Below are 22,267 nucleotides of genomic sequence, written 5' to 3'. Positions count from 1 at the left end.
CCACACACATACACCGCCTGCAAGCACCACACACCACACACACGCATGCACACACACAAACACGCTTCTGACTGCAGAGCGATCCACGCCAGCGAATCCACATAACCCTTCATGACGGAGTCCTCGCCTTTGATAAGCCCCTGCCTAAAATGACACTTTCAGGTCCATTTTATCAGCAGGAATCTCTACTTTATAGGGGAAGATCTTCCTCGTTTCCTTCCGTTCTTATCTAATTTCTTTTCCGTTTTAGAAACACGCTACCCCCTTCCATTAACCTTTCGTATTAATTCACTTGGGTGATCTTAATTCAGGCAACAGATGAGTATTAATTTTTTAAAAAAGATGCAGCTCTATTCTATGAATAGAATTCTACCACGGGATGCGGCTTGAACCAAAAATATCGTTTGTGTTCCATAGGAATTATGGATAATATAGATTATTTTCTTTTTCTTCCTTCCTTTCTCCAGTTAGATAGAGGTATATGTTAAACAATTTGACAAAAATATGGTTGCACAAATGCTGGCTGGCTCGCTTTCTTCCAGACAGTGAAAAAAAAAAGTCCTTTTCATGAGAAATAAGATCTTGAGGTTATCAAATATTTTCATCTACCGCATTAAAAAAAACAGGTATCAGCTCTATTTATTAAATAACTGCAGAATTTGTAATGGAGTCAATCCTTCAGAGCTGTATTTCTCCTCCAAACATGAACGTATCAGAAATACTTCTACTTTTTAGTATAGAATAAAACCAAGGCAAATTTACCAGCTATAACTGTTATTTTGTTCTGTCAATTTAATATTCCTCTGTATTATTTCCAGAAGAATAAAATAACGGGTTCTGAATAAAAGGAGAAGAATAGGGCAGCCAGTCTGAAAAATCCCCATGTGCTGTATGGCCAAATTCCACAAGAGGGCGCGCTAATATTCCAGAATGCATAATTGTCCTGCTGTTCCAAGTATATTTCCCCCCTAATAATCCTGCTACCAATAAAATACCTAATATATAAGCAACTATAAGATTTCAGGGCTTGGGAAATTAGAAAATAAAGCATATACAAGATTTATTAAACAAGTAACTCACAGCCGTGACATGACCAAGATGTATTTTATTTTAAAATAAGATTTTGGTCTGTTACCATATGGAACATAAGATTTAAAAAAAAAGATTTTAAAGAGGAGTTAGTTTATCTCTTAAATTTTCTCAGCAGAATGGAATTCTAATTGCTTCTTTTGAAAATGCTGTAGCAACACTCAAGGAATACGAATCCCTTCTACCTCATTCATAGAACGCTCTATCACGTTGTCAGAATAGGCAAATACAAGCAGATAGTACAATTTTAGAAAATGCTGCAGGTTTTTCAAATTGCATCATTGGTAATTTGGGGTATTATGGTGAGGAGCAGCCGTTTCTCTAAACAAGAAAGAGCTTTGTTTATCAGAGATTAGAACATTTTTAAAAGTCATAATCCCATCGTCCCCTTGAGCCGCAATTGAGAAATTCGATTGGTTGGATCAAGTGAAATCTATTGTTTTTAAAGGGCACCCAAACCATTTTTTAAAAATAAAAATCAGAAGGTCCTTTCAGGAATTTCCTCTCGGACATTGTCAACTGAATTGGCGAGGTTCGGTCCTTCCAAATCACTAGTTTGGAAAGATAATTTTAAAGAAGCTCCGAGGGTGAGTTTCACCGCTCCCGCCCTTCCAAAAAATAACCCCTGATTAGGTTGGCAACGTGTGGTCCAATATACGAGACACATTCAAAGTCATTCCTAGGAAATTAGCGTCCCAGACAATTGTTTTCCAGAGGTTGGTGAGGGTTTTTTTGTTTTTTAGAAGTTCATTGTTACTTCTGTTACCTAGAATAGCCTGCAATAAACAGGAGGCACTCAAGACAAGATTTCGGGTTCTAAACGACAAACAAAGCAATATTCTTCTGGTTCAAATCCAGCCTAAATGGGCATGGTGTAATTCGAATCTATTTGAAGACAAAGTAATGCAGGGAAAGGGTTTCTGTGACTTTCGTTCACAGACTTCCTAAGATATCGCACAAAGATAAAATTACACCGATTTTTGTGTGTGTGTGTGTGTGTGTTATTTGTGAGCGGTTTTTCCCCCCTTTTCCAACCTTCTCCACCTCCTTTTGCCATTTATATAAAGGCTTCCTTCCGACAAAGTAAAATCCTGTTGGGATATTCTAGGTTCAGCGCGTTGTCATGGCTTTGTTCGGCCATTCTGACCTTGATGTAGGTTTGTCGCGTCAGAACTTGAACGGGATGCGAAAGCGCCTCAGATCAAAAATAGACAAAAAAGGGTTTATTTTGAGAAACGTGCATTTATGGTTACAGGAGCGATTTGTTTTTTTTTTTTAAAAGCTGAGGAGCGAGGTCTGGAGTGTCTTTTGGGTGTTCAGAAACATCATCTTAAAGTTGCAATGAGCGTAGTATGTCTTTGTGTCTGGGTAGACATACATAATACACGCATATACAGAATTTGTGTATACAGACATGAATGCATGCTCTGTTCATTCAATTTTGTTTAGTTTTCTCTCTCTCTCTCTCTCTCTTTGCGGGTGGGGAGTAACTTGCATTCACTTTATGGTTGGTGGAGTTTCTTTCAACCTCTTCCTCGAAATAATTCTCAGATTTCTTTTGGCTGGGAAGTGTCATAAGATGGGCGATGTTGCAGCCAAAGACATTTGTACTGAAAATTAGGAAGGATGGCTTCACTGAGCTATATCTAGGACCTTTTGGCACCTACCAGTGGAGGCGGCTGAAATCGATGTGGCCTTTTGCAGTCTTGATATTAGCCTGAGAAGGAACCGCTGGATGGATATTTTTAAATCTATAAACCTGGGACGGGCAGGAGCGCTTCAGTCCACAATAGACTCGATTGATCCAGGGTTCCCAATGATTTGAAGGTGTAAAAGCCATCAGCTGGGCCGGACCCTCGGTGGGCAGTCTCAGAGGGACAGAAATGGAACTGGGTGCTCCCCCAACACAAAGAACTTGGGAGAAACAATAGGCAAGGCGAGTCCTCTGCGGAGAATTTTGTTTATGGCATCCTTTTATGGATACACGCCCTATATAAAAAATATCTGCATGAGGGGAAGAAGGGGGAGGGAGGCTGTGTTGAGCTATTCTCTACCTGTTCTGGAACAAAATGTATAATCAGGGAGTGGTGTTCCGCCTGCTTATTACGCGAGGCCGTGGCTCTCTTCATTTTGCTTTCATTTATTTACTTTAAATCTGACTTGTGGTGGACACTGTGACTGTTCTTAAGAGATCTGTGAGGCGGAGAGCGCAGAAGGATCATCTGCCCGGCGCTGGTTAGATGAAAGGAAGTCACAAGATAGCCCAGCCGTGACATTGATTCCCAGAATGAAAGGGATACTTTCTCCAGCCCAAGCTCTGCTGTAGGATGTCACGAAACAGAATTAATCCATCAGTAAAAACAGCCTAGAGCAAATACTTGCACGATGGAGCAAGGGAAGCTGTAGGGTTAGCCTTCTGTTTTTCGAATATGCCTGCCTTTCCAACAATATTGGTGCGCCAATTCTGATATTTGACCCCCCTTGTCCCTCTGAATCAACAACCCCCTTCCCATTTCACTGTGTTCTTTCTTCTCCCACCGTCGCCTTAAATTCTGGTCAAAAAAGAAACTACTTGGAATGTGAATATTGTGTTCGTGGGGTGGCAGAAAACATTGTTTTTGTGTGCGTGACAGAGTGTGTGGGTATATACACGCAGACGCACACACAAACGGAACCGAAATGTGGAATAAAGATACAATTAAACTTTAGAAGAAGGACTCGGCTTCCCAGCTTTCATTTTCTATTATTTATTAAGGCAGAAAAGGGAGGTGTCAACATATGTTTTATTGCAAATAGTAATCGAGTTGGAAATGGATCTCTTTTTTTTTGGCCGGCCCACCCCCTTTAGAGGAAAAAAATATGGGACGGTAAAGAGGAAAAACCTTTACGTTAATGTAGATTATATATCTCGTTTATGGCGCAATATTGATTTATTTATTAATGTTAATTACTACAATTCCATCTTAAAATGATTGAAAACTGTGGTGGCGTTAAACAGGCCAGGTCTAAGTAACTCATTTCCCCAAAGAGGTGTTTATTCAACCTCTAGACGTGCCCAACAAATTTTAAATTTTGGCTGTTCTATTCCCACCCACCCACCCACCCCCAATCTTTCTCCTTGGCGAAAAGCCGGACTAAATCCAAGTTTGGTTTTAAAAGTAGTTGATGTGTTGGTTAGCGTTAAGTGGGACCTGCTGAGCAAAGAGCTGGTAATTTTAGATTGTGGGATTCCTCTCTGGCCCCGTCCATCCACGCAAAGCAGGTCTGGGATTCAGAATCACTTCATTAAACAATGCCCACTCAAGGGCTGCCAAGAGGACTCTTGTGTTGTCCGGGCTATTGTTTTAACTTTACAACTGGGCGATGTTGCAGCCAAAGATAAAGATATATATATTTAAAATAGGAGGGATGTCCCCACGGGGCTATATCTGGGACACTTCTTAGAAGCGCAAACAAGGCCGTTCGGTGGGAAATAAAATCCCCGATTAGATCTCGCCATTAAAACAGGGACTAGGGAAATATTATGGGGTTCCTTTAAGCTCAGTGGGCTGTCTGGCGTCTTGTTTGGAGGGAGGGAGTGTGTGTGTGTGTGTGGAGGAATTGCAGGGAGGCACAATGGGGGGGGGAGCCAGCCCCCCCTCCCCCCAGCAGAGGAATCCTGACCTCTACTTCTGTTTTGTTCCTGGCTCAGACAAAATCTTAGCAATGGCTCTGATAATGATCTTAAATAGAAGGAAGGGGGGGGGGGGAAAGACACACAAAATTCCTCTCTCTCTTTTACACACAGAGACACACAGAGAGGCACCCTTTCCTGTGGTGCACCTTAATTACAACCCGGAATCCAGGATAAGTTAATCGCTGTAGCTAGCCTTCGATTCGAAGGGGTTTAGGGGGAAAGAAAGAAAGAAAGAAAGAAAGAAAGAAAGAAAGAAAGAAAGAAAGAAAGAAAGAAAGAAAGAAAGAAAGAAAGAAAGAAAGAAAGAAAGAAAGAAAGAAAGAAAGAAAGAAAGAAAGAAAGAAAGAAAGAAAGAAAGAAAGAAAGAAAGAAAGAAAGAAAGAAAGAAAGAAAGAAAGAAAGAAAGAAAGAAAGAAAGAAAGAAAGAAAGAAAGAAAGAAAGATCTCTGGCCAGTGGTCTGGTGGGGGAAATGTAGGTAATATTCGGCAGGCAGAACTAACCACTTGGACAAGGCAGAAGCTGCAGACAAGAAGCCGTCAAAGGCGCGGGTTCTTAACGTGGCCATGATGTTGTATTTGAACAACTGCGATAAGGTTTGCAAGGGGGAAGGTTGTTTCACGGCCATCGCAAGATTTTGCAGCGGGGCGGTGTTTTTTGCAGTGTTTAGCAAAAAAAAAAAGGGGGGGGGCACTGAAAACGTGAACAAAGACTTGGCCAAGCTTGGGGAGTGGGTAGGGGTAACCCGGGAGAAATGTAGTTGGACCAAGTGTTCCTCTGGTAGCAAATCAGTGGGGCCACTGAAAAACTGCAAGAATGTTGCGCTGTGTGTGTGTAGGGTTCTTTCTTTCTTTCTTTCTTTCTTTCTTTCTTTCTTTCTTTCTTTCTTTCTTTCTTTCTTTCTTTCTTTCTTTCTTTCCTGTCTGTCTGTCTGTCTGTCTGTCTGTCTGTCTGTCTGTCTGTCTGTCTGTCTGTCTTTTTTTCTGACTGTCCCTGACTTTGTTTTGAAAATAACCAGGAGGGTCTGGTAAACGTGAAAGATCCCAAGGCCCCAAATAAATAGCTGGAGCTGAAAGCATCACTCAGTGACTCCAGACCTCCAGTCCCTCCAAGCCCATCTTTAAAAGGGGGAGCATTAAAAAAAGAGAGATGTGTATATATTTACCAGGAGCGGAGAGATACCAGGACAGTTAAATTAAAGAAAAAAACAACCCGAACCCAAACAGTCGGTGGTGGTTGAATGCAAGTAAGCGCCATGGCGGAGGAGGGAGAAACACAGCGCATCAAACTCGGGAAGTACATTTTAAAAAAGATGTCCCCTCTCGGTAGTAGGACCTTCTATTTCATCACACTGGAGAGAGTTGGGTTCAGGTCTTTCCCCATATTGGACAGTCAGTGCTGGATCCTGGTTCACTTTTGGCAAAGTCAGGGGCGAATCTTGCTTTGGGAAGTTGAAAAGCGCCACATCAGACAAAAGTCCCTTCCATGTTCACGGGCAAAAGGATTTTTTGTCCATGGATAGAGTAAGAAAAAGGGTACTGAGGTCCCCCACCCGTATTTATTTATTTCGTCTTCTTCTTTTGATTGATTGATTTATTTTAGGGATCTGGTCTCATCGAAAACGAAACTTGGAGTGAAAGTCCAGCTTTTAATATTTGACGCTTTGTATTAAAACAAAAATTGACCTTCGTGGTTAGTAGGGGGGGGGGGGAGAGAAATCAATAGTATAATTTTCAATAATTCATAACGAGAACACCATTATGCTAAAGCTTAACTATTAATCTTATCCTTTACAAAGTCTCGATTGATTTGTTCATAAAATATCTTCCCGTGTGTGGCAATGGAGGGTATAACTCTTGAAAAAGCCTCAGAAGCGAGAAAATTACCAAGTAGCCGAAGAATGCAGATGAGGATTTCATTGATCCCCCTGATTCTTCTTAATCTGTATTAATAAATCCCCCAACCTTTGATACCTTGCACTTGTCAGGAAAGCGATGCTTTTACAAAACCCATAAAAGGAAAACATTATTCCCCACCACCCACCCTCCTCTCCCTTTGTATTGTGCCCAAAACAGGACCCTTTCGGAAGATCACCTACACTCCAGACTTAGCCAACAGCTCTCAACTTTTTTCGGGGGGGGGGGGCACGTCGGGCACTGTCTGTGGATGCCATTTCTTGAAACTCCTGTTGGATCAAGAAGAACAGAAGAAAGTAGGACAGGAAGGGATGAAGGAAGCCGTGTCTCCTGGGGTCAGCTTTAGGGAATAGTTCCTGTCGCTATCAGTTTATAAAACCCAACAGGATCTTGGAGAATCCTGCAGGTGGGGGCAGAAAGAGAGAGAGCTTTCTTTTCCAGGGCAGGAATATTGAGGAAAATGCCCCCTATTTTACCCAGTGGGGTGGCACGCGGGCTTCCTGGTTGCTCGCCTCTGCTGGTCCCTCTTCCCTTCCCCTCCCCGTTAAACCCGCCGGGACTATAATGCTGGAGGACCTGCCTCGTCTTTCTTTGGGTGCAAAAGAGCAGGGGGCTGTCAGGATCAGGCTGGTTTGGGGGCAACCACTTGGAATAAAACATCAAAATAACAGGAGAAGGGAGAGGAGCTATTGGGTGCATTTCTTGGCGTTAAGTCGGTGCAGCGCGCAAGGACTGACTTTTGCAAGGAAAGGAAGAGAGGGAAAGGGAAGGCGAGAAAGAGGAAGAAAGGGGAGAAGGAAAAAAGAAAGAGGAAAGAAAGCAGGTTTGCTTCTGGCTGCTGCTGCTGCTGCTGCTGCCGCGCGCTGGAGATGCCCAGGCAGGGGGCCGCGCACTTTCGCCCGGACGTCCTAGGTGTCGCTATTGTCCACCTTTGTGCCGCAGCTCGGAGTGTCCCGGGGACCACGTGACCGGCGGGGAGGTAGCAGCTCAAGGCCATTTTCAAATCTCATTGGCTTAGCCGTCATGTGGTTGTGCAGAGGCATCCACAATTACACAGGGAATGTTTTCGTAGAGATGTCAGCCTACAAAGGAGACCATCTCTCTTCTTCAAATTCCACCCCAAAATGTCCTTTCCCAACAGCTCTCCTGCCGCCAATACTTTTTTAGTCGATTCTCTGATCAGCGCCTGCAGGAGTGACAGTTTTTATTCCAACAGTGCCAGCATGTACATGCCTCCTAGCACAGACATTGGGACTTACGGGATGCAAACCTGTGGACTCCTACCGTCTCTGGCCAAAAGAGAAGTTAACCATCAAAATATGGGTATGAATGTACATCCGTATATACCTCAAGTAGACAATTGGACAGACCCGAACAGGTCGTGCCGGCTAGAGCAACCTGTTACGCAGCAGGTCCCCACTTGCTCCTTCACCACCAATATTAAGGAGGAAACGAATTGCTGTATGTATTCCGATAAGCGCTCCAAGCTGGTGTCTTCGTCCGAGGTCCCTTCCTACCAGAGGCTGGTCTCGGACTCCTGCCCCATCGAAAACCCCGAAGTCCCGGTCCCAGGATATTTCAGGCTGAGCCAGACCTACGCCTCGGGGAAAGCCCAAGAGTACAGTAACAGCCCCGAATCGAGTTCAACTGTCATGTTGCAGTTAAACCCTCGCGGCTCTTCCAAACCGCAGCTCGCCTCGCAACTTCCCATGGAGAAGAAGATGAATGAAACCCCCAACGGCGGCAGCGGCGGCGGCGGCGGCAACAGCCACCACCCGGACAACTCCACCAAAGTCGCCCAAGTCGAGAGTCCCGAGGCCAAGTCCGCCCTTCAAGACGACAGGAGCTGCCTGGCCGAAGCCTCGGTGTCCAGCCCAGAAACCCAAGAGAAAGAAAGCAAAGGTCGGTATGATGCCCAAAACCAGACCAGCGTTGGGGGATCCTAAGGTGGCAGGCGTACTGGGCAGTAGAAACGGGGCACCCCAGCTTGGGAAACCACGCCAGCTCAGGCTTAAACGCAGCCATGACTGTTCAGAAAAAAAGGGTTCTTCTCTCTCTATCTCTTTCCCTCCCCTCCCCCCTCTGGTCCATGCAGGTGTTGGATTCTCTGCGGCTTTTTAGGAAAGAGGGTGGGGGGTGGGATCCTGCCCCAGTGATTATGGCCCCTTACTCTTAGAGAGATCTAAAGCTCGAATCGTCTCCTAGATGCTTGCCTTTCCTGTGGACCAGCCCGCCTCGTTCCATGTCTGGGCACCACCTTCCAAATAGCTGTTATGGTTGCACGACAGCCAAATGTCCAGGGTCACACTGGGGCCAGATCTTTCCAGTGGATCTCCTGATTGCTAAACCTGGCAGTCAAAATAAAGTTGTTGTGTTATTATTATTATTTTTAAGAAAAGGGGATAGGGTGGGATGCCGCAGCTGTGCAAAGTTTGAAGAGATGGAGCGCAAGGAATGGCCCTTTCTTTGATAGCTCCTGTAGCCTAAAATGGCCAAGCCTGTACTTTCGATAGCCTTGTTTTTATCCCTCAAAGTTCCCTTTGATTGGGAGGTTGGTTTGGTGGATTCTTGTTTTCTTTGTAGAAGTGCAGCATGTTGACTTCATTGTCCTTTAAGGGTGGGGGCGTCAAATAACTCCTTTGTAGAGGGTGAATGTAATATGGCAGAACAGCGAAAACGGGGGGAATGGCCTTAGTACGTTTCACCCCTGCAATGCCTGCTATGCGAGTCAGATCATTCTGTACATACTAAGTGGGTGTGGAACAATTCTAGGCAAACGTGAAATAAAACTTGGGACAAAAATTCCCCCTAGTGTGCTGGGAAGACAGTATTCCCAAAGGAGAACTGGAAAAGGATATCATTGTTATTTGATGGTGCTTAGTTTTCTTCCTTTTTCGAAAAAATCCTTTGGGGCAAAAGGCCGCCTGATTTTTTCTGACCACAGCTTGGTTTTCTATGTTTGGTTTACTTTGGAGTTACCCCAAAGGAGGGTCTCTCGAGTCAAAATGGGAGTTTTTTTTGGGGAGTGGGTAGGGTCAATTGAGTTCTTCCACTGGACCATTTTTTTCTTAGAAGAGGGGTCATATTTGAAAAACTGAGTCCGGACTGGCTAAAATGTGAGCATGGAAAGATGGCAGAGTAAATATGATTCCCTGTGTTGAGAGCTAGGTGGGATGTGTATATTGTAGTCTGTAGAATGTATCAAGATGACGTACAGAAAAGCTCTCGAAATAACCCCCAATAACCCCCAAGGATGGCGGGGATGGTGCTGGTATTGTTGAATTCGAATTGTAGAAGTGAGAATGTTAGTGTTGGGGGGAAAGCGCATTATTCCAGCCCGCCCACCTCCATTAAGCAATCTTTAATACCCACAGGGCACCATATCTTCCAGACACAATGGAGGTGGGTTCATGGCCAAGGGTACAGGATAACAGACTGAGGTTATTTTTGTTTTATTTTCCTTCCTTTTTTATTTTGTGTGTTTCTTTTCCTTCCTTCCTTTCTTCTCCTTCCACTTGGCTAGAGGAAATCAAGTCTGACACTCCAACCAGCAATTGGTTAACAGCAAAGAGTGGCAGGAAGAAGAGATGCCCCTACACTAAGCACCAAACACTGGAATTAGAGAAAGAGTTCTTGTTCAATATGTATCTCACTCGAGAGCGCCGCCTAGAGATCAGTAAGAGCGTTAACCTCACTGACAGGCAGGTCAAGATATGGTTTCAGAACCGCAGAATGAAACTCAAGAAGATGAGCAGGGAGAACCGAATCCGAGAACTGACCGCTAATCTGACCTTTTCTTAAACTGCTCACCTGGGGCTGGCCTGGAGTCGAGGCCCAAGACGAGTCACCACCAGTTGTGATCCCTGTAGGGAAGACTGGGGCGGGGGGGGGGGGGCACCAACCAACCAACCAACAAAAACTACACCCCTTGATACAATTCCATTTTTTATTTCTGATAGAATGTGATTTTTTTTGTCATTCTCTTTAGTGCTTACAAGTGTCTATGTATGTTCCTACGACGAGTATATATGTATATATCTATAATTAAAAAAGAAAGTCTAGCACGTGTAATTTATTATTATTATTATTTTTCTCATAGTAATGCAGGGTAAACTCTGATTGAACTCGGTCATTCGGTCTTAACTTATTGGAGCTGTCGAACATCCGGAAAATGTGATTTTTTATTTCCCCCCATGTCGTCGTCTTCTTTTTTTTTTAAAAAAAAAATAACCACGTGGTATTTATGTGGGGGAGGTTAGGACACGGGCCATGACATTTTGACTATATAAAATATTTTGGAATTATTATTTTTCTTAAGGGAAAAAAAGTGGGGAATTCCTCCTGGGGGAGGGGCAGAAATAAAGCAAGAAAGCACATTTTATGATGTAACTCTGCTCTTTTTCCCCGCGTGCGTCCGATTTGTCCTTCGTGAGATGGAATCTTCCATTCTTCCTCCAGTGTGTTCTCTCTCTCTCTCTCGCTCTTTCTCTCTCTCTCATCCCCCCTCCTTTCCCCTTGTGGTGCATACGTGGAAATCTTAGTCGTATAACAAGCAATATGTCTTCTTCGTTGTGCATGTCCTGTTCGCATGTATAATGCAATAAACTCTGTAAAGTCATGAGGTGCCTTTGGTCTTTCGAGAAACTCGTCAACCCACCAGCAGCCCTACATTTTGAAGGAGGCCGGCCTCTCTCTCTCTCTACGCCGGAGAGTTTTCTTTCCTCTCTGGGAATGAACTCCTGCATTTGGAAGGGAAAGAGCTTGTAAGGGCGGGCAATACTTTCTTTAATAATGGTTACCTGTAAGGTCGTGGGGAAAGAGCCCAGTGTTGCTGGCTAGGTCTGACGACACCAGAAACGTTTGTTAAAAAAAATAACAAATTAGGATGTGGTCCAGAAACCGTCTTTCTACCCGCTCGTAAAGGGTAAGCGAATCAAAATGAAAAGGAAGGTGTCAGGGATTAGACATGTAATTCTGAAACTGCTGATACAAAAGATATGTAGACTCAAACAAACAGAAAAACAAAATCTCCATGGTTGAGGAAACCTCTCCTACGGCCAAGGTCTGGTTTCTGCCTCGTGCAGGCTTCTCCAAATACAAACCACGTTCTCAGATAAATCCAGGTTTGCAAAGGAAGGAGAACAGGCCCGCGATTTGCTTCTTAAAGTCCTTGGAAAAGCCAAGAAGCCGTTCTGCTGCTAGACCTGGAGCAGGCCTTCCGCGCTTTCTTACCCAGAAAAGCCCGCACTGAGCTCCCCCTTCGCCGTTTTCGTTTTTGCTCCACCCTTGCCTTTGGCCTCTGCCCTTCTGCTGTTGATTTGGTTTTGTAAGTTCAGCAAAACATCCAGGAAATGCAGTTCACCGGCCCCCAACCCCTGCATTCCGGGCACAGCTGAAAATATATCTATATGTACATGTATATATGGGCAGTAGCTGCTTTAGGGGGCTGGATGTGGGTGGGGTAGAGGTGGGTGGGAGGGCGGGGGAGTCCGGAGCAGAAACGGCGTTTAAAGGGGATTTGCAAATGAACGTGACTTCCCAAACTGAAGTCCAAATGCTTGGGATTGCTTTCAACCTTCAAACCAGGGCCGAGAAGCGAGAAGCGCCGGCTCTTGCCCTGCAGCAAACCCCCCTTCGGCCCGGCTTCTGAACTAGGAAATCGCCCGGGGAACTCGCTGAAAACATTTGTTTTTCCTAATGGCACAAAGGCAGTTCGTAAAGGAATCGGTGGCATCGCGTGGAAGCGCAGGCACGCACGACACGCCCCAGGTCTGGAAATGTGCTAGGTGTCCAAGCATGGCTTCCAGGAGGCCTTCAGTGGACACTTACGCACGTGAACACCTAATTTCTGTCGATGTGTCTTTGTGTGCCTACCCCACACAGATCTTAGAAGCGTGTGAATATATGTGTGTGTGCCTATATATGTGTGTGCATATATACATATATATATATACTTATATATGTATACTTATATGTGTGTGTGTGTGTAAGTATACATATATAAGTATATATATGTATATATGCACACACATATATAGGCACACACACATATATTCACACGCTTCTAAGATCTGTGTGGGGTAGGCACACACATATATACACATGTATCCTGTCTGCCTGTGTGAATCATGTTTTGGCGCCTGGGTGCAGGGAATAGATTCGCGCCTTGTTTGATACAAATCGCGAAGTCGATGTCGTTTCCCCGTAAAAGGGACCTCTCCGTTAGTGTATCTGGAGCAGATAAGCTAGCCTATTTGTTTCCAAAATGACGTCGCTCTGGACAGTGCTGCTTCGGGATCCCTGTAATGAATACGAAGGAGTGTGCCTGCATATTCTAGTATGTAAAAGTCTGCGGATTATCGTGTTGCATTTGTATATGCACAGTTGCACACTTATCAGTCTGCGGAGGAGCGGGTATGTGAGATCCCTTCGCCCGAAGGGCTCCAGGTGCATTTAGAGAAAACCAGACACAAGTTTCCAGCAAATCTCCAAGAAGAGTCGGCGAGACGACCCGCCTTGACCTGCTTGGGAATTACAGATATCTTCTTTTGCGGGGGCTGAATGCAGAAAATCAGGTCTGCAGCCTGTAGGGTCTTTTGTTTTCCTCCTAGCCGGGCCGCTGGTGTAATCTCCCCAACCGTGGGCGCCCCCTCCCCATCCAAACACACCCATTGCCCAGCCTGCCTCCTCCGGAGTCAGAGGAACCGCTGGCGAAGAGAAAGAGTTCACTCCCAGGGTCTAACGGGGGGGGGGCATTGCCTGGAAGCCCCCACCCACCACTCTTTCGCTCCTCTCCGAAAAGCATCCCCGAAAAATCCCCCTGATGCGTGTACAAAATAAAGGTGGTTCGTTCAGACTGAGTTTTCCTCGCGTGATTATTGGGGGAGGGGTGCGTGTGCGCTTGCGTGTGCGTGTGTACAGTCAAAGGGTGCCAGCATCAATCAGAGTGGGGGGAGGAAGGTGTAAGTATAGTTAGGGGCCAGGAATCCAGGCCTTCTGGAGCAAACTGCATTGGAAATTGGGAGGGGGGGGGGAGAGAGAGAAAAAAAATATTTCCCTTTTCTAATTGCCAGTCTGGTCTCCTTTGCACAAAGCCAGCGATCAGGAGACCTGATTGAAGTGGGGGAGCGGGAGATCCTTCCTTCCTTCCTTCCTTCCTTCCTTCCTTCCTTCCTTCCTTCCTTCCTTCCTTCCTTCCTTCCTTCCTTCCTTCCTTCCTTCCTTCCTTCCTTCCTTCCTCCCTCCCTCTGTGGCATACTTCCTCTCCGTATGAACCCAAACTTTCCACCCCTAGTCCGGGATTTGGTATCCAGCTTCACTTCAGTCCTGAAGGGGAAGAAGAACAAGAGAGAGAGAGAGAGAGAGAGATAGACTTCTTTTTTCCTTTCTTTCCGCGTGTGGCATCCGTCCGTTTTATTAGGGACACACATTAATCTATAATCAAATGCACCTCATAAAATTTTTATTGAAAGGCATAAAATCATTGCGGAGAGGTCTTCCACCTGTTTTAAAACAACACAACGGGCAGCTCTCTCTCTCTCGCTCTCTCTCTCTCTGCTTGGCTCTTTTTCAATCACTCCATACTGATCGATGTCATTTTCTTTGTCAAAAAAAAAAAAAGAAAGGAAAAGTGAAACCGATCTTGAAAGACTGGCGGCTCCCCGCATTGTGGTGCATTCTCGTTTTATTTCTTTCTTTTACTGTAACATTCTCCCGTTTTACGAGGAGTCGTTATACACTTCCAGGCTTTTCCCTTCCATCCATCCATTCATTCATTCATTCATATTTTTTTTTGGCAGTGTTTGTTTTTACAGGCGAGGATCTCCCCAGCTCTTGCCTTTCTCCCTCCCTCTGCGTGGGGGCGGGGAGCCAGCTCGCCCTGCCAAGCACAGGCGAGCCCGCGTGAACAACTTCTGCGCTGGGGGCCGATTGCAGAAAATGAATGGCAGAACCCACGCCAAGGGGGTGAAGAAATAGTCCCCCCCCCCCACTTGCTGCCGCCGCGGCTGCTGCTGGGGCCACGCCCGCCCGGAGTCCTGTGCCGGGTGGAAGTATCCCGGGTTAGAAGAGAAGAAGCGGTGGGTCTTGATTTGCCCCCCCCCCTCTTTTAATGGCGCGGGGGGGGGTAGGGGGTGGGCGTCTTCCCTTATTGTTGATGAGGATTTCTTTAAAAAAAATAATCGCAGCGCCCTCCCCCTCCCCCCCACCGCACCATTTAGCGGATTGATTTACTCCGAGTATTGGTAAATATGATCACGTGGGCGGCGGGACCAATGGCTGCTGCGGGCAGCCCGCAAAATCCCGGGATCGTTCGGCGGGCCCGGCGATCCTCCACGCCGCGCGGAGTCAGGGATCTCGCCTGCCTGGCCCCCCCATGCCCTGCCACGCCGGCCGCAGCCTGCCCTCCTCCTCCTCCTCCTCCTCCTCCACCATGTCTTCCAGCGGCGCCCTCAGCAACTACTACGTGGATTCCCTGATAGGCCACGAGAGCGAGGAAGCCTACGGGGGAGGCGGCGGCGGCGGCGGCGGCGGCGGCGGGGGGAGCGGCCGGTTTTTGCAGGGGGGCCACCATGCGACCCCCCGGCCGGCCTCCGCGGTGGCCGAGGGCTCGGATTTCGCCTCCTGCAGCTTCGCGCCCAAGTCCGCCGCCGTCTTCTCCGCCTCCTGGTCCGCCGTCCACCCCCAGCCGTCGGCGGCCATCCCGGGCATCTACCACCCCTACATGCCCCAGCCCCACCTGGGGGGCCCCGGCGACGGCGGCGGCGGCGGCAGGCAGATACGTGCGCTCCTGGATCGAGCCCTTCTCCCCTTTCCCCAGCAGCCCCAGCCACGGCGGGCACCACGGCGGGGCACCCCCGGGGGCCAGCTCCTCGACCGGCGGGCGCCACTACGGGATCGTCAAGCCGGAGACGGGCGCAGGAAACGCCGCCGTAGCCGCCGCCGCCTCCGCGGCCCCCTTGGCCTCCAACGCCGCCGCCGTCTCCTCCTCTTCCTCCTCTTCCTCTTCTCCTTCCAAAAGGACTGAGGGCGCCCGGGCGAGGGAGCCCCCGGTGGTCGCTACCGGCCCCGGGCCCGAGTACACGTGCAGTCCCTTCCTGGCAGAAACCCGAGAGAAGCCCGCAGGGGCGGCCGGGGTGGCGGCGGCGGGGGGCAACGGACCCCAGCCCGTCCCCAGCACCCCCGCCGCCGTCGCCTCCTCCTCCTCCTCCTCTTCCTCCAGCAAGGCCGCCTCCGGTTGCAGCCGCCATCCCAGCCCGAGCAGCGATCTGAAGGAAGAGCAGCCGCACCAACTTGACCCAAGTAAGTTATATTAAAAGAGAGAGAGAGAGAGAGAGAGAAAGAGAGAGGAAGGGGGGGGGGAAGTCGAGCGGGAGCGAAAAGGGAAAAAAAAGGTACCCCCCCCCCCCCCCGCGCGCGCTTTGATTTATGGCACGAAATCTGTACGGCTCCAATGTGCAAAACTGATAGTTTTACTAACCTATAAAAACGTCTGGCTGCCTACCCGGGCGCAAGCCGGCTACGAGCACCCATAAAAAAAAAAGAGAGAGAGAGAGAGAGAGAGAAAGAGAGAGGCTCCCCTATAACCACGCCGCGCCATCAGGAAGGCATCATTCGTACAGTAAACAGACCGGCCCATTACAGGGTTTTATGCATGAATTCCCCTCTCCAGTTGCGCAAAGGCCGATTCGAGATTAATCTGGACGGCTCCCCGTCCCCCGCCCGTCCCTTCTCTCAGCCGAACACAGCAGGCCAGCGGCTGGCCCCACCCAGCCAAACCGCTCAGCCTTCGCCCCCTTCTCTTCCCCCCCCCTTCTTTCATCTTCCTTTCCTCTTCTCTGACCCTTTCCCCCTCTCCAGATAACCCCGCCGCAAACTGGATCCACGCCCGGTCCACGCGGAAAAAACGGTGCCCTTACACCAAATTCCAAACCCTGGAACTGGAGAAAGAATTCCTCTTTAACATGTACCTCACCAGGGACCGCCGGTACGAAGTGGCCCGGATTTTAAACCTGACCGAGAGGCAGGTCAAAATATGGTTTCAGAACCGGCGCATGAAGATGAAAAAGATGAACAAAGAGAAAAGCGCTAAAGGGGACTAGCTGGTTTGGCTGTTTGGTGGTTGGTCTGTTTGTACGGAATGTGTGTGGTGGGGTGTGTGTGTGTGTGTGTGTGTGTGTGTGTGTGTGTGTGTGTGTGTGTGTGTGTGTGAGTGAGTGAATGCACTGGGGTTTCTCTCATCGCGCGCACATACGGCTATCGATAATGATTACTGTTAATATTATTCTATTTCCCCAGGTGCGTTGAGTCCGAACTTTAAATGCTCGGGTTGTTGTTGTTGTTATTATTATTATTGTATGGTAGCAGTGAATGTGGTCCGTGTCAGGTATTTTTTTTGGGAGAGGAAAGGGGGAGAGAGAGAGGTGTCTGCCTTGCTGGAGAATGTATTTTGAAGGGTTATTCCATGCCTCCCCAACTTCCTGTTTGGTTGCAAAATATGGTGGGTGCACGCTCCAGGGTTTTTTTTTTTTAATCTAAATATTCAGTGTGGGACATGTTTCTTCTAGGAGACCTAATCTAGAACAAGCGAGCAAAGGGGTCTCCCCCCACCCTCTAAAAAACTATTAAAGGCAAAGGCGACGACAAAGACATTTAATACTGACTCTAATCCGGATTCCTTTCACGGCAATAGCGCTGTGATCCAGGATTCCTGAAAAGGAAAAAAAAGGAGTTGTTTCCTTCGGTATATTTTGTTTGCAAAGGACAAGGGGGGGACGTAAGAGGCAACCCCCCCTCCCTTCTTCGCGGCTACCTGAAGCAGGCCCCGAGCACCGCTTGCGACTACTGGCCCTTTTGGGGGCCCGCCCGTCCCGTCTCGCCATCCCTGCGATTCTACCTAAGGACATTTCTGTTTTTGTAACGGTTATAATAAAAATGGATCGAATCAAGTGAAGGTTTCTTTGCCCGCCCCAAAGATTGAGGGGGGGGGAGGGAGACGTCGGGTCTGTCTTTTGTGGGGCAGCTCCTCCAGGCAATGCGGAGACAGGCCGACATGTCTGCCTGGTGCTGGGAGGGAAAACACCGACCGCAACAAAAGTCGGATTTCTTCACGGCCTCCCACTCGTCCCTGTGTGTGTTTGTGTGCCCGGCCAGCGGGGAGCCATTTCTAGACGAAAGAGCGTTTGCATTGATCCGGAGAAACAGGGGCGATTCGTTAAGCAGAAGGTTTTCCTCACTCCGGAGAGGAGCGACTGGACTCTGAGTAAGAGGCCTTCAACAGCGTGGAGGATTTTCTCTGGCGAAAGTCTTTTCTGTTTGAACCCGAAGGAGCCTCGGAGTAGTTTCCCGGGGACTGGGAAGGGGGCGGGGGCGAGTTTGGGAAGAAAACTGGTTCTAGGTCCACACTCGGCCTTCTAAAGTCACGTTCTAGAAGCCACGGGCTTGTAGACCTCGACCTTCTGCTGCTGAGGGCATCATGAACTTTGATTTGCATTTGCACATGGTGGGGAGTTTATGGCCTTTCGAGCCACAAAGCCGCGTTGTCTCTGTCTGTTTTTGTCTTTCTCTCTCTCTCTCTCTTTCTCTCTCTCACACACACATTCAACTCAGTAATTTCAGCTCCGAGAATTTGCCTGGCAGGTCGAGACACCTTCAAACAGGGCCGGCTCATCAGGATGAACGCTGCCTTCTGGCTGTCCTTTGGAGCATTCCCTCCTTCCCGATCTCTTGGAAAAAAAATTTAACTGGCTAGACAGAAGCCTCTTGGACTCGGCCTCCACCCGCCAGTGCTCGAAATGGGCATTTAATAACAAACCCTCTTCCATTAAGCATTTATGAACTCTGACGACTCGGGCCAAACACGAAAGGGAAGGAGAGCTCTTGGACGAGCGACCCACCAGCGCGCTGAGATAGTCCTCTCGCACTCTTTCCAAGCCCGGTCCATTCATTCACCTCTGCTCATGCAGTGAACGGGTCTGGCTGGGGCAGTGGGGGTTCTGGGTTGTGCCCACCAGGCAGTCGGGGGTTTGTGCGTATTACAGGCGAAAGAGGTAGGAAAGCAGCCCCGAATTAGCTGGAGAAAAGAGAAGGGGACTTTTGAGAACCCCCCCCCCCCGCATCCAGGACGTTTTGAAAGAAGATCTAACTGTGAAGGACACCCCGGCAGAGCCCTGATCTGGGGCCCCGCTGGGTCTGTCGGTGCCATCTCTGCCCGCCCTTTCCCCTTCGCCTCCCCACCCCAAGACACACAACAGCGATAAAGGCCTGGGGGGGGGGGGGGAAAGTGTGTTTAAAACACACACACACACACACAACAGGAAGAACCGGGGCACCATAAAACCATTGAGGAGGCTAGACGTCTGGACCTAATGACTTTACGATATGCAATGGCTCATTCTTGGGGACCCATCTTATTTTGATGTTTGTGTTTGTTGGGATAAAACACCCCTGCAGACAAAGCCCAGGTCTTAAAACCTGGGCTGTAAATGTCGACCTGCCACCCGAGGAGGCCAGACGAGAGTCAAGGGGAGCGGGAGGAGCCCGTAAAAATGGAGAGGATTCAAACCTGCCCGGGTGGGGTTGGGCGCTGTTTCGGAAAGGCGGGAGTTTCTTTTGGAAGTAATGAATGAGGTTATGGACGTGGGGCTGGAGAAAAGAGGCCGGAAGCGGGGCTAGATTTGTGGGGACATAGACCTTGGAGGCAGGCCCCCAGGAGCAAGGAGACTTGAGTCCCACTTTGGAATTAAACGAGTGTAAACTTGCCGAGGTTCTCCCAGCCCCAAGTCCAGGTTTATTGATTTCAAACTGGCCCTGCAGAGAGCTCTGGGGCTCCAAAGAAAACGCAGGAGCCCACGCACACTTCCAGCAATCGGTGTGCAACTTGTTGTATTGTAATAGAGAAGCCTCCCTGCTTTGGGTGTAGCAGTAGTTGTCTTTATTTACGTTCAGTGACCAAATACAGTACAATTCTCTAATACAGCAAAAACATCTACAACAAAACAGCAAATGCAGATCTCTCTCCAGACCTCCAGCGACATCCATACATATATCATTATACAATGTAAACATACCAAAACAGCACCAAAATACCAAACAGCACAATTTATTACAAGATAAAAAGGACATTATTACTGAACCGGTAGCCAAGTTCTGCTTATTCATTATGAAAAAGAAAAAAACATGATCTGAATATGGCATTCCGCTTTGTCACAACAAACTTTATCAGAACAATATGTCATGTTGCAGAGGTGACAGGCATTTGTCCCTGGCCTACTCATAGAGGGGGCATTTTAATAACACATATTCTATAGTTTCTACAGAATTCAGGGAGCAAGAACATACCCTTTGCAGCATGAGGTATATTTTGATATTTCCCTTTTAAACAGCCTTGGGTGAATCAGGAATGGGGAATCCCAAAATTAATGGGCATGGTTGATCGAGATTTGATAATCTCTTGCGGTAAGAAATATAATGAAATAGGCAAGTTCAAGGCGGCATAGTTATGAACCTGAAAACGAAACAAAAGTAACAAAAAGAAGCCGGAGCTGCAGTCCTACAACAACTTTCATGGGAATAAGCCCCATGGAAGAAATTCGGATTTACTTCGGAGTGGGCCTGTTTAGGCTGCTTGTAAATGTAGGGGAGTCACACGCTCGATATTAAAACAGCAGCGAGTGGACCGTTTCAATTCCTTCTGTAACATGATTCTGTTAAAACGCAGGTGAATGAGAGAGCCCATGCCCTCACCAACAAGGGTCAACACTGTATATGGATCAGGAATTATGCCTTAACACTCAAGATTTAGGACGGTGTGCCCTAGTTTTTATTTGTCGAGAGTATTTGTAAATTCTTTGTAATAATTACAAGCGCATTGAAGCTTTTGGGTGGGGGTTGCACGACTTATTTAGTCATCTTAGCAAATTTTTTTTTTTAATGTGCGGTATTTCTGCAACCCATGGAAGTGAGGAGTCCTGCTAAATCATTTTCTTTCGAATTCCTTTTAGAAGGAACATAATCATGACGTGCCACAAGATTCAAGATTTCACATTGCCACTAGAGGGCGGTATTGCTCCATTGTTAGAGATCTTCATCCCCCCCCCCCCCTTGCATCTGACCGGGATTGTGTGTTGATTAAATATATACAGGCTGTTTTTTAAAATATATATATATCCATGATTTTGGTGTTTGTGGCTAAAAATAAAGGTGCGCGACCTAATGAAGGATTTTTTTGCTATGATCCAACTAATTACTGAATGTATCCTCCCCTACTAATTTGCTTATGACGCTACATTCAATTATTACAGACCAGAGGCGGATTAAAAAAATTGTATCTGGATAAGGCCAGGCCATTTTTAAAATTTTTAAATAACAACAGGAAGTTCAAGGTGAAAATTCTTTACAGTGCTTAACAAAACACACACACAAAAGAAATGAACAATTTTAATCCAAACTCTTAAGGAAACAGTAACAGCAACGGTGTATGGGTAATTATTATTACCATTTATTTCCAAATTGCTTTTGACTGCTTCTGGCAAATTTTGGTCTGTTTTCCCAAAACCTATACAAGTATGTAATAAACTCTGCTTTGTGTAGGGAAACATAATTAAGAAAGGTAAGTTTGTTGCTGTTTTCTTTAAAGGGGTCTCTTTTTTTAAAATAAAAAACAACCTTTTAATATGTTAGTAGATATATGCAACACCCCAAACTATCACTAACACATTACCAAATATTAGGAATTAATTAAAATATGGAAAGATGAAAAAAAGAAACAAGTTGTCTTTTCTGGGGAACCAATAGTTTTCTCTATATAACAAATGGTTACATGTAAATGTATATTGGTATGCATGTAAAAGTTCAACATTAACAAAAGGATTTTCTGCTGCATTAACCATTAACCTTGCATTTGGGTTTTGGACTCAGAACCAAGTCATATTTTTCAGTAAAAACACACACTTGCTCAGTAAAAGCATTTATTTTTTTTGAGTTTGCTGTAATGCCTGGGCACGTTTTCTTCAAGGCGCATCTTTTTTATTATATTTAGCCAACCTAAGGAAATTAAACCAAATCAAACCAACCCACAAACGCCAAGTTCTCTGACGAGTACAGCATTGTTCGCTCCAGGAATATCACCCTAAGGGGAATTCAGGTGTGTGCCTCTGTGTGTCTTTGTAGGGTGGGGGTGGGGTGGATGGATGGATGGATGGATGGATTCTGGGGACAGCTTGGCTTCCATACATCTGAAATCAACGCAAAGGTTGTGGAGTCCAAATATCGAGGCCTTAATTTTTCCAGTTCTTCGAGCATTCCTTCCGTGGACCAGCAGCGAAGAAAAACACTCTCAAGTCAGGGTTTACCTCTAGACATAAAAAGAATTCCCTGCTCATATGGGATGCTGCGGCTTTGAAGAAATTTAAATTTCACAGTTTAACCAGCAGCGGCCGGCTAATCAAACCGCAATTCCCCAACAGCGACCAGCACCCCTACAAACATGTCGGTACAACGCAGAGTTCTAAAAGTGGGATGAAGTCGGGTGCTTAGGGGGTGGGTGGGAATTCGTATGATCCCCCCCCCACTGAAAGATTGCCTGCCTTG

At 47.0% G+C, this 22,267-nt stretch overlaps 2 protein-coding genes across 2 annotated transcripts; both read left to right on the top strand.

Annotated features, from left to right (window-relative positions):
- Positions 1-6,706: 6,706 nt before the first annotated feature.
- On the top strand, positions 6,707-11,297 carry HOXD10 (homeobox D10). The gene is made up of 2 exons (XM_048487154.1): positions 6,707-8,581; positions 10,203-11,297. Exons 1-2 carry the CDS (start codon positions 7,804-7,806, stop codon positions 10,478-10,480), a joined length of 1,056 nt encoding a protein of 351 aa, XP_048343111.1. The 5' UTR covers positions 6,707-7,803; the 3' UTR covers positions 10,481-11,297.
- A 2,675-nt stretch (positions 11,298-13,972) lies between these two features.
- On the top strand, positions 13,973-17,625 carry HOXD9 (homeobox D9). Its single transcript, XM_048487153.1, is given in 3 exon segments — positions 13,973-15,449; positions 15,451-15,979; positions 16,538-17,625. Coding segments are annotated over 3 exon segments (1,167 nt in total). The 5' UTR covers positions 13,973-15,053; the 3' UTR covers positions 16,780-17,625.
- Positions 17,626-22,267: the final 4,642 nt, after the last annotated feature.

The sequence above is a fragment of the Sphaerodactylus townsendi genome, linkage group LG02 (genome assembly GCF_021028975.2).
Source record: "Sphaerodactylus townsendi isolate TG3544 linkage group LG02, MPM_Stown_v2.3, whole genome shotgun sequence".
NCBI lineage: Eukaryota > Metazoa > Chordata > Lepidosauria > Squamata > Sphaerodactylidae > Sphaerodactylus > Sphaerodactylus townsendi.
This window is presented reverse-complemented; position numbering and strand designations above follow the sequence as displayed.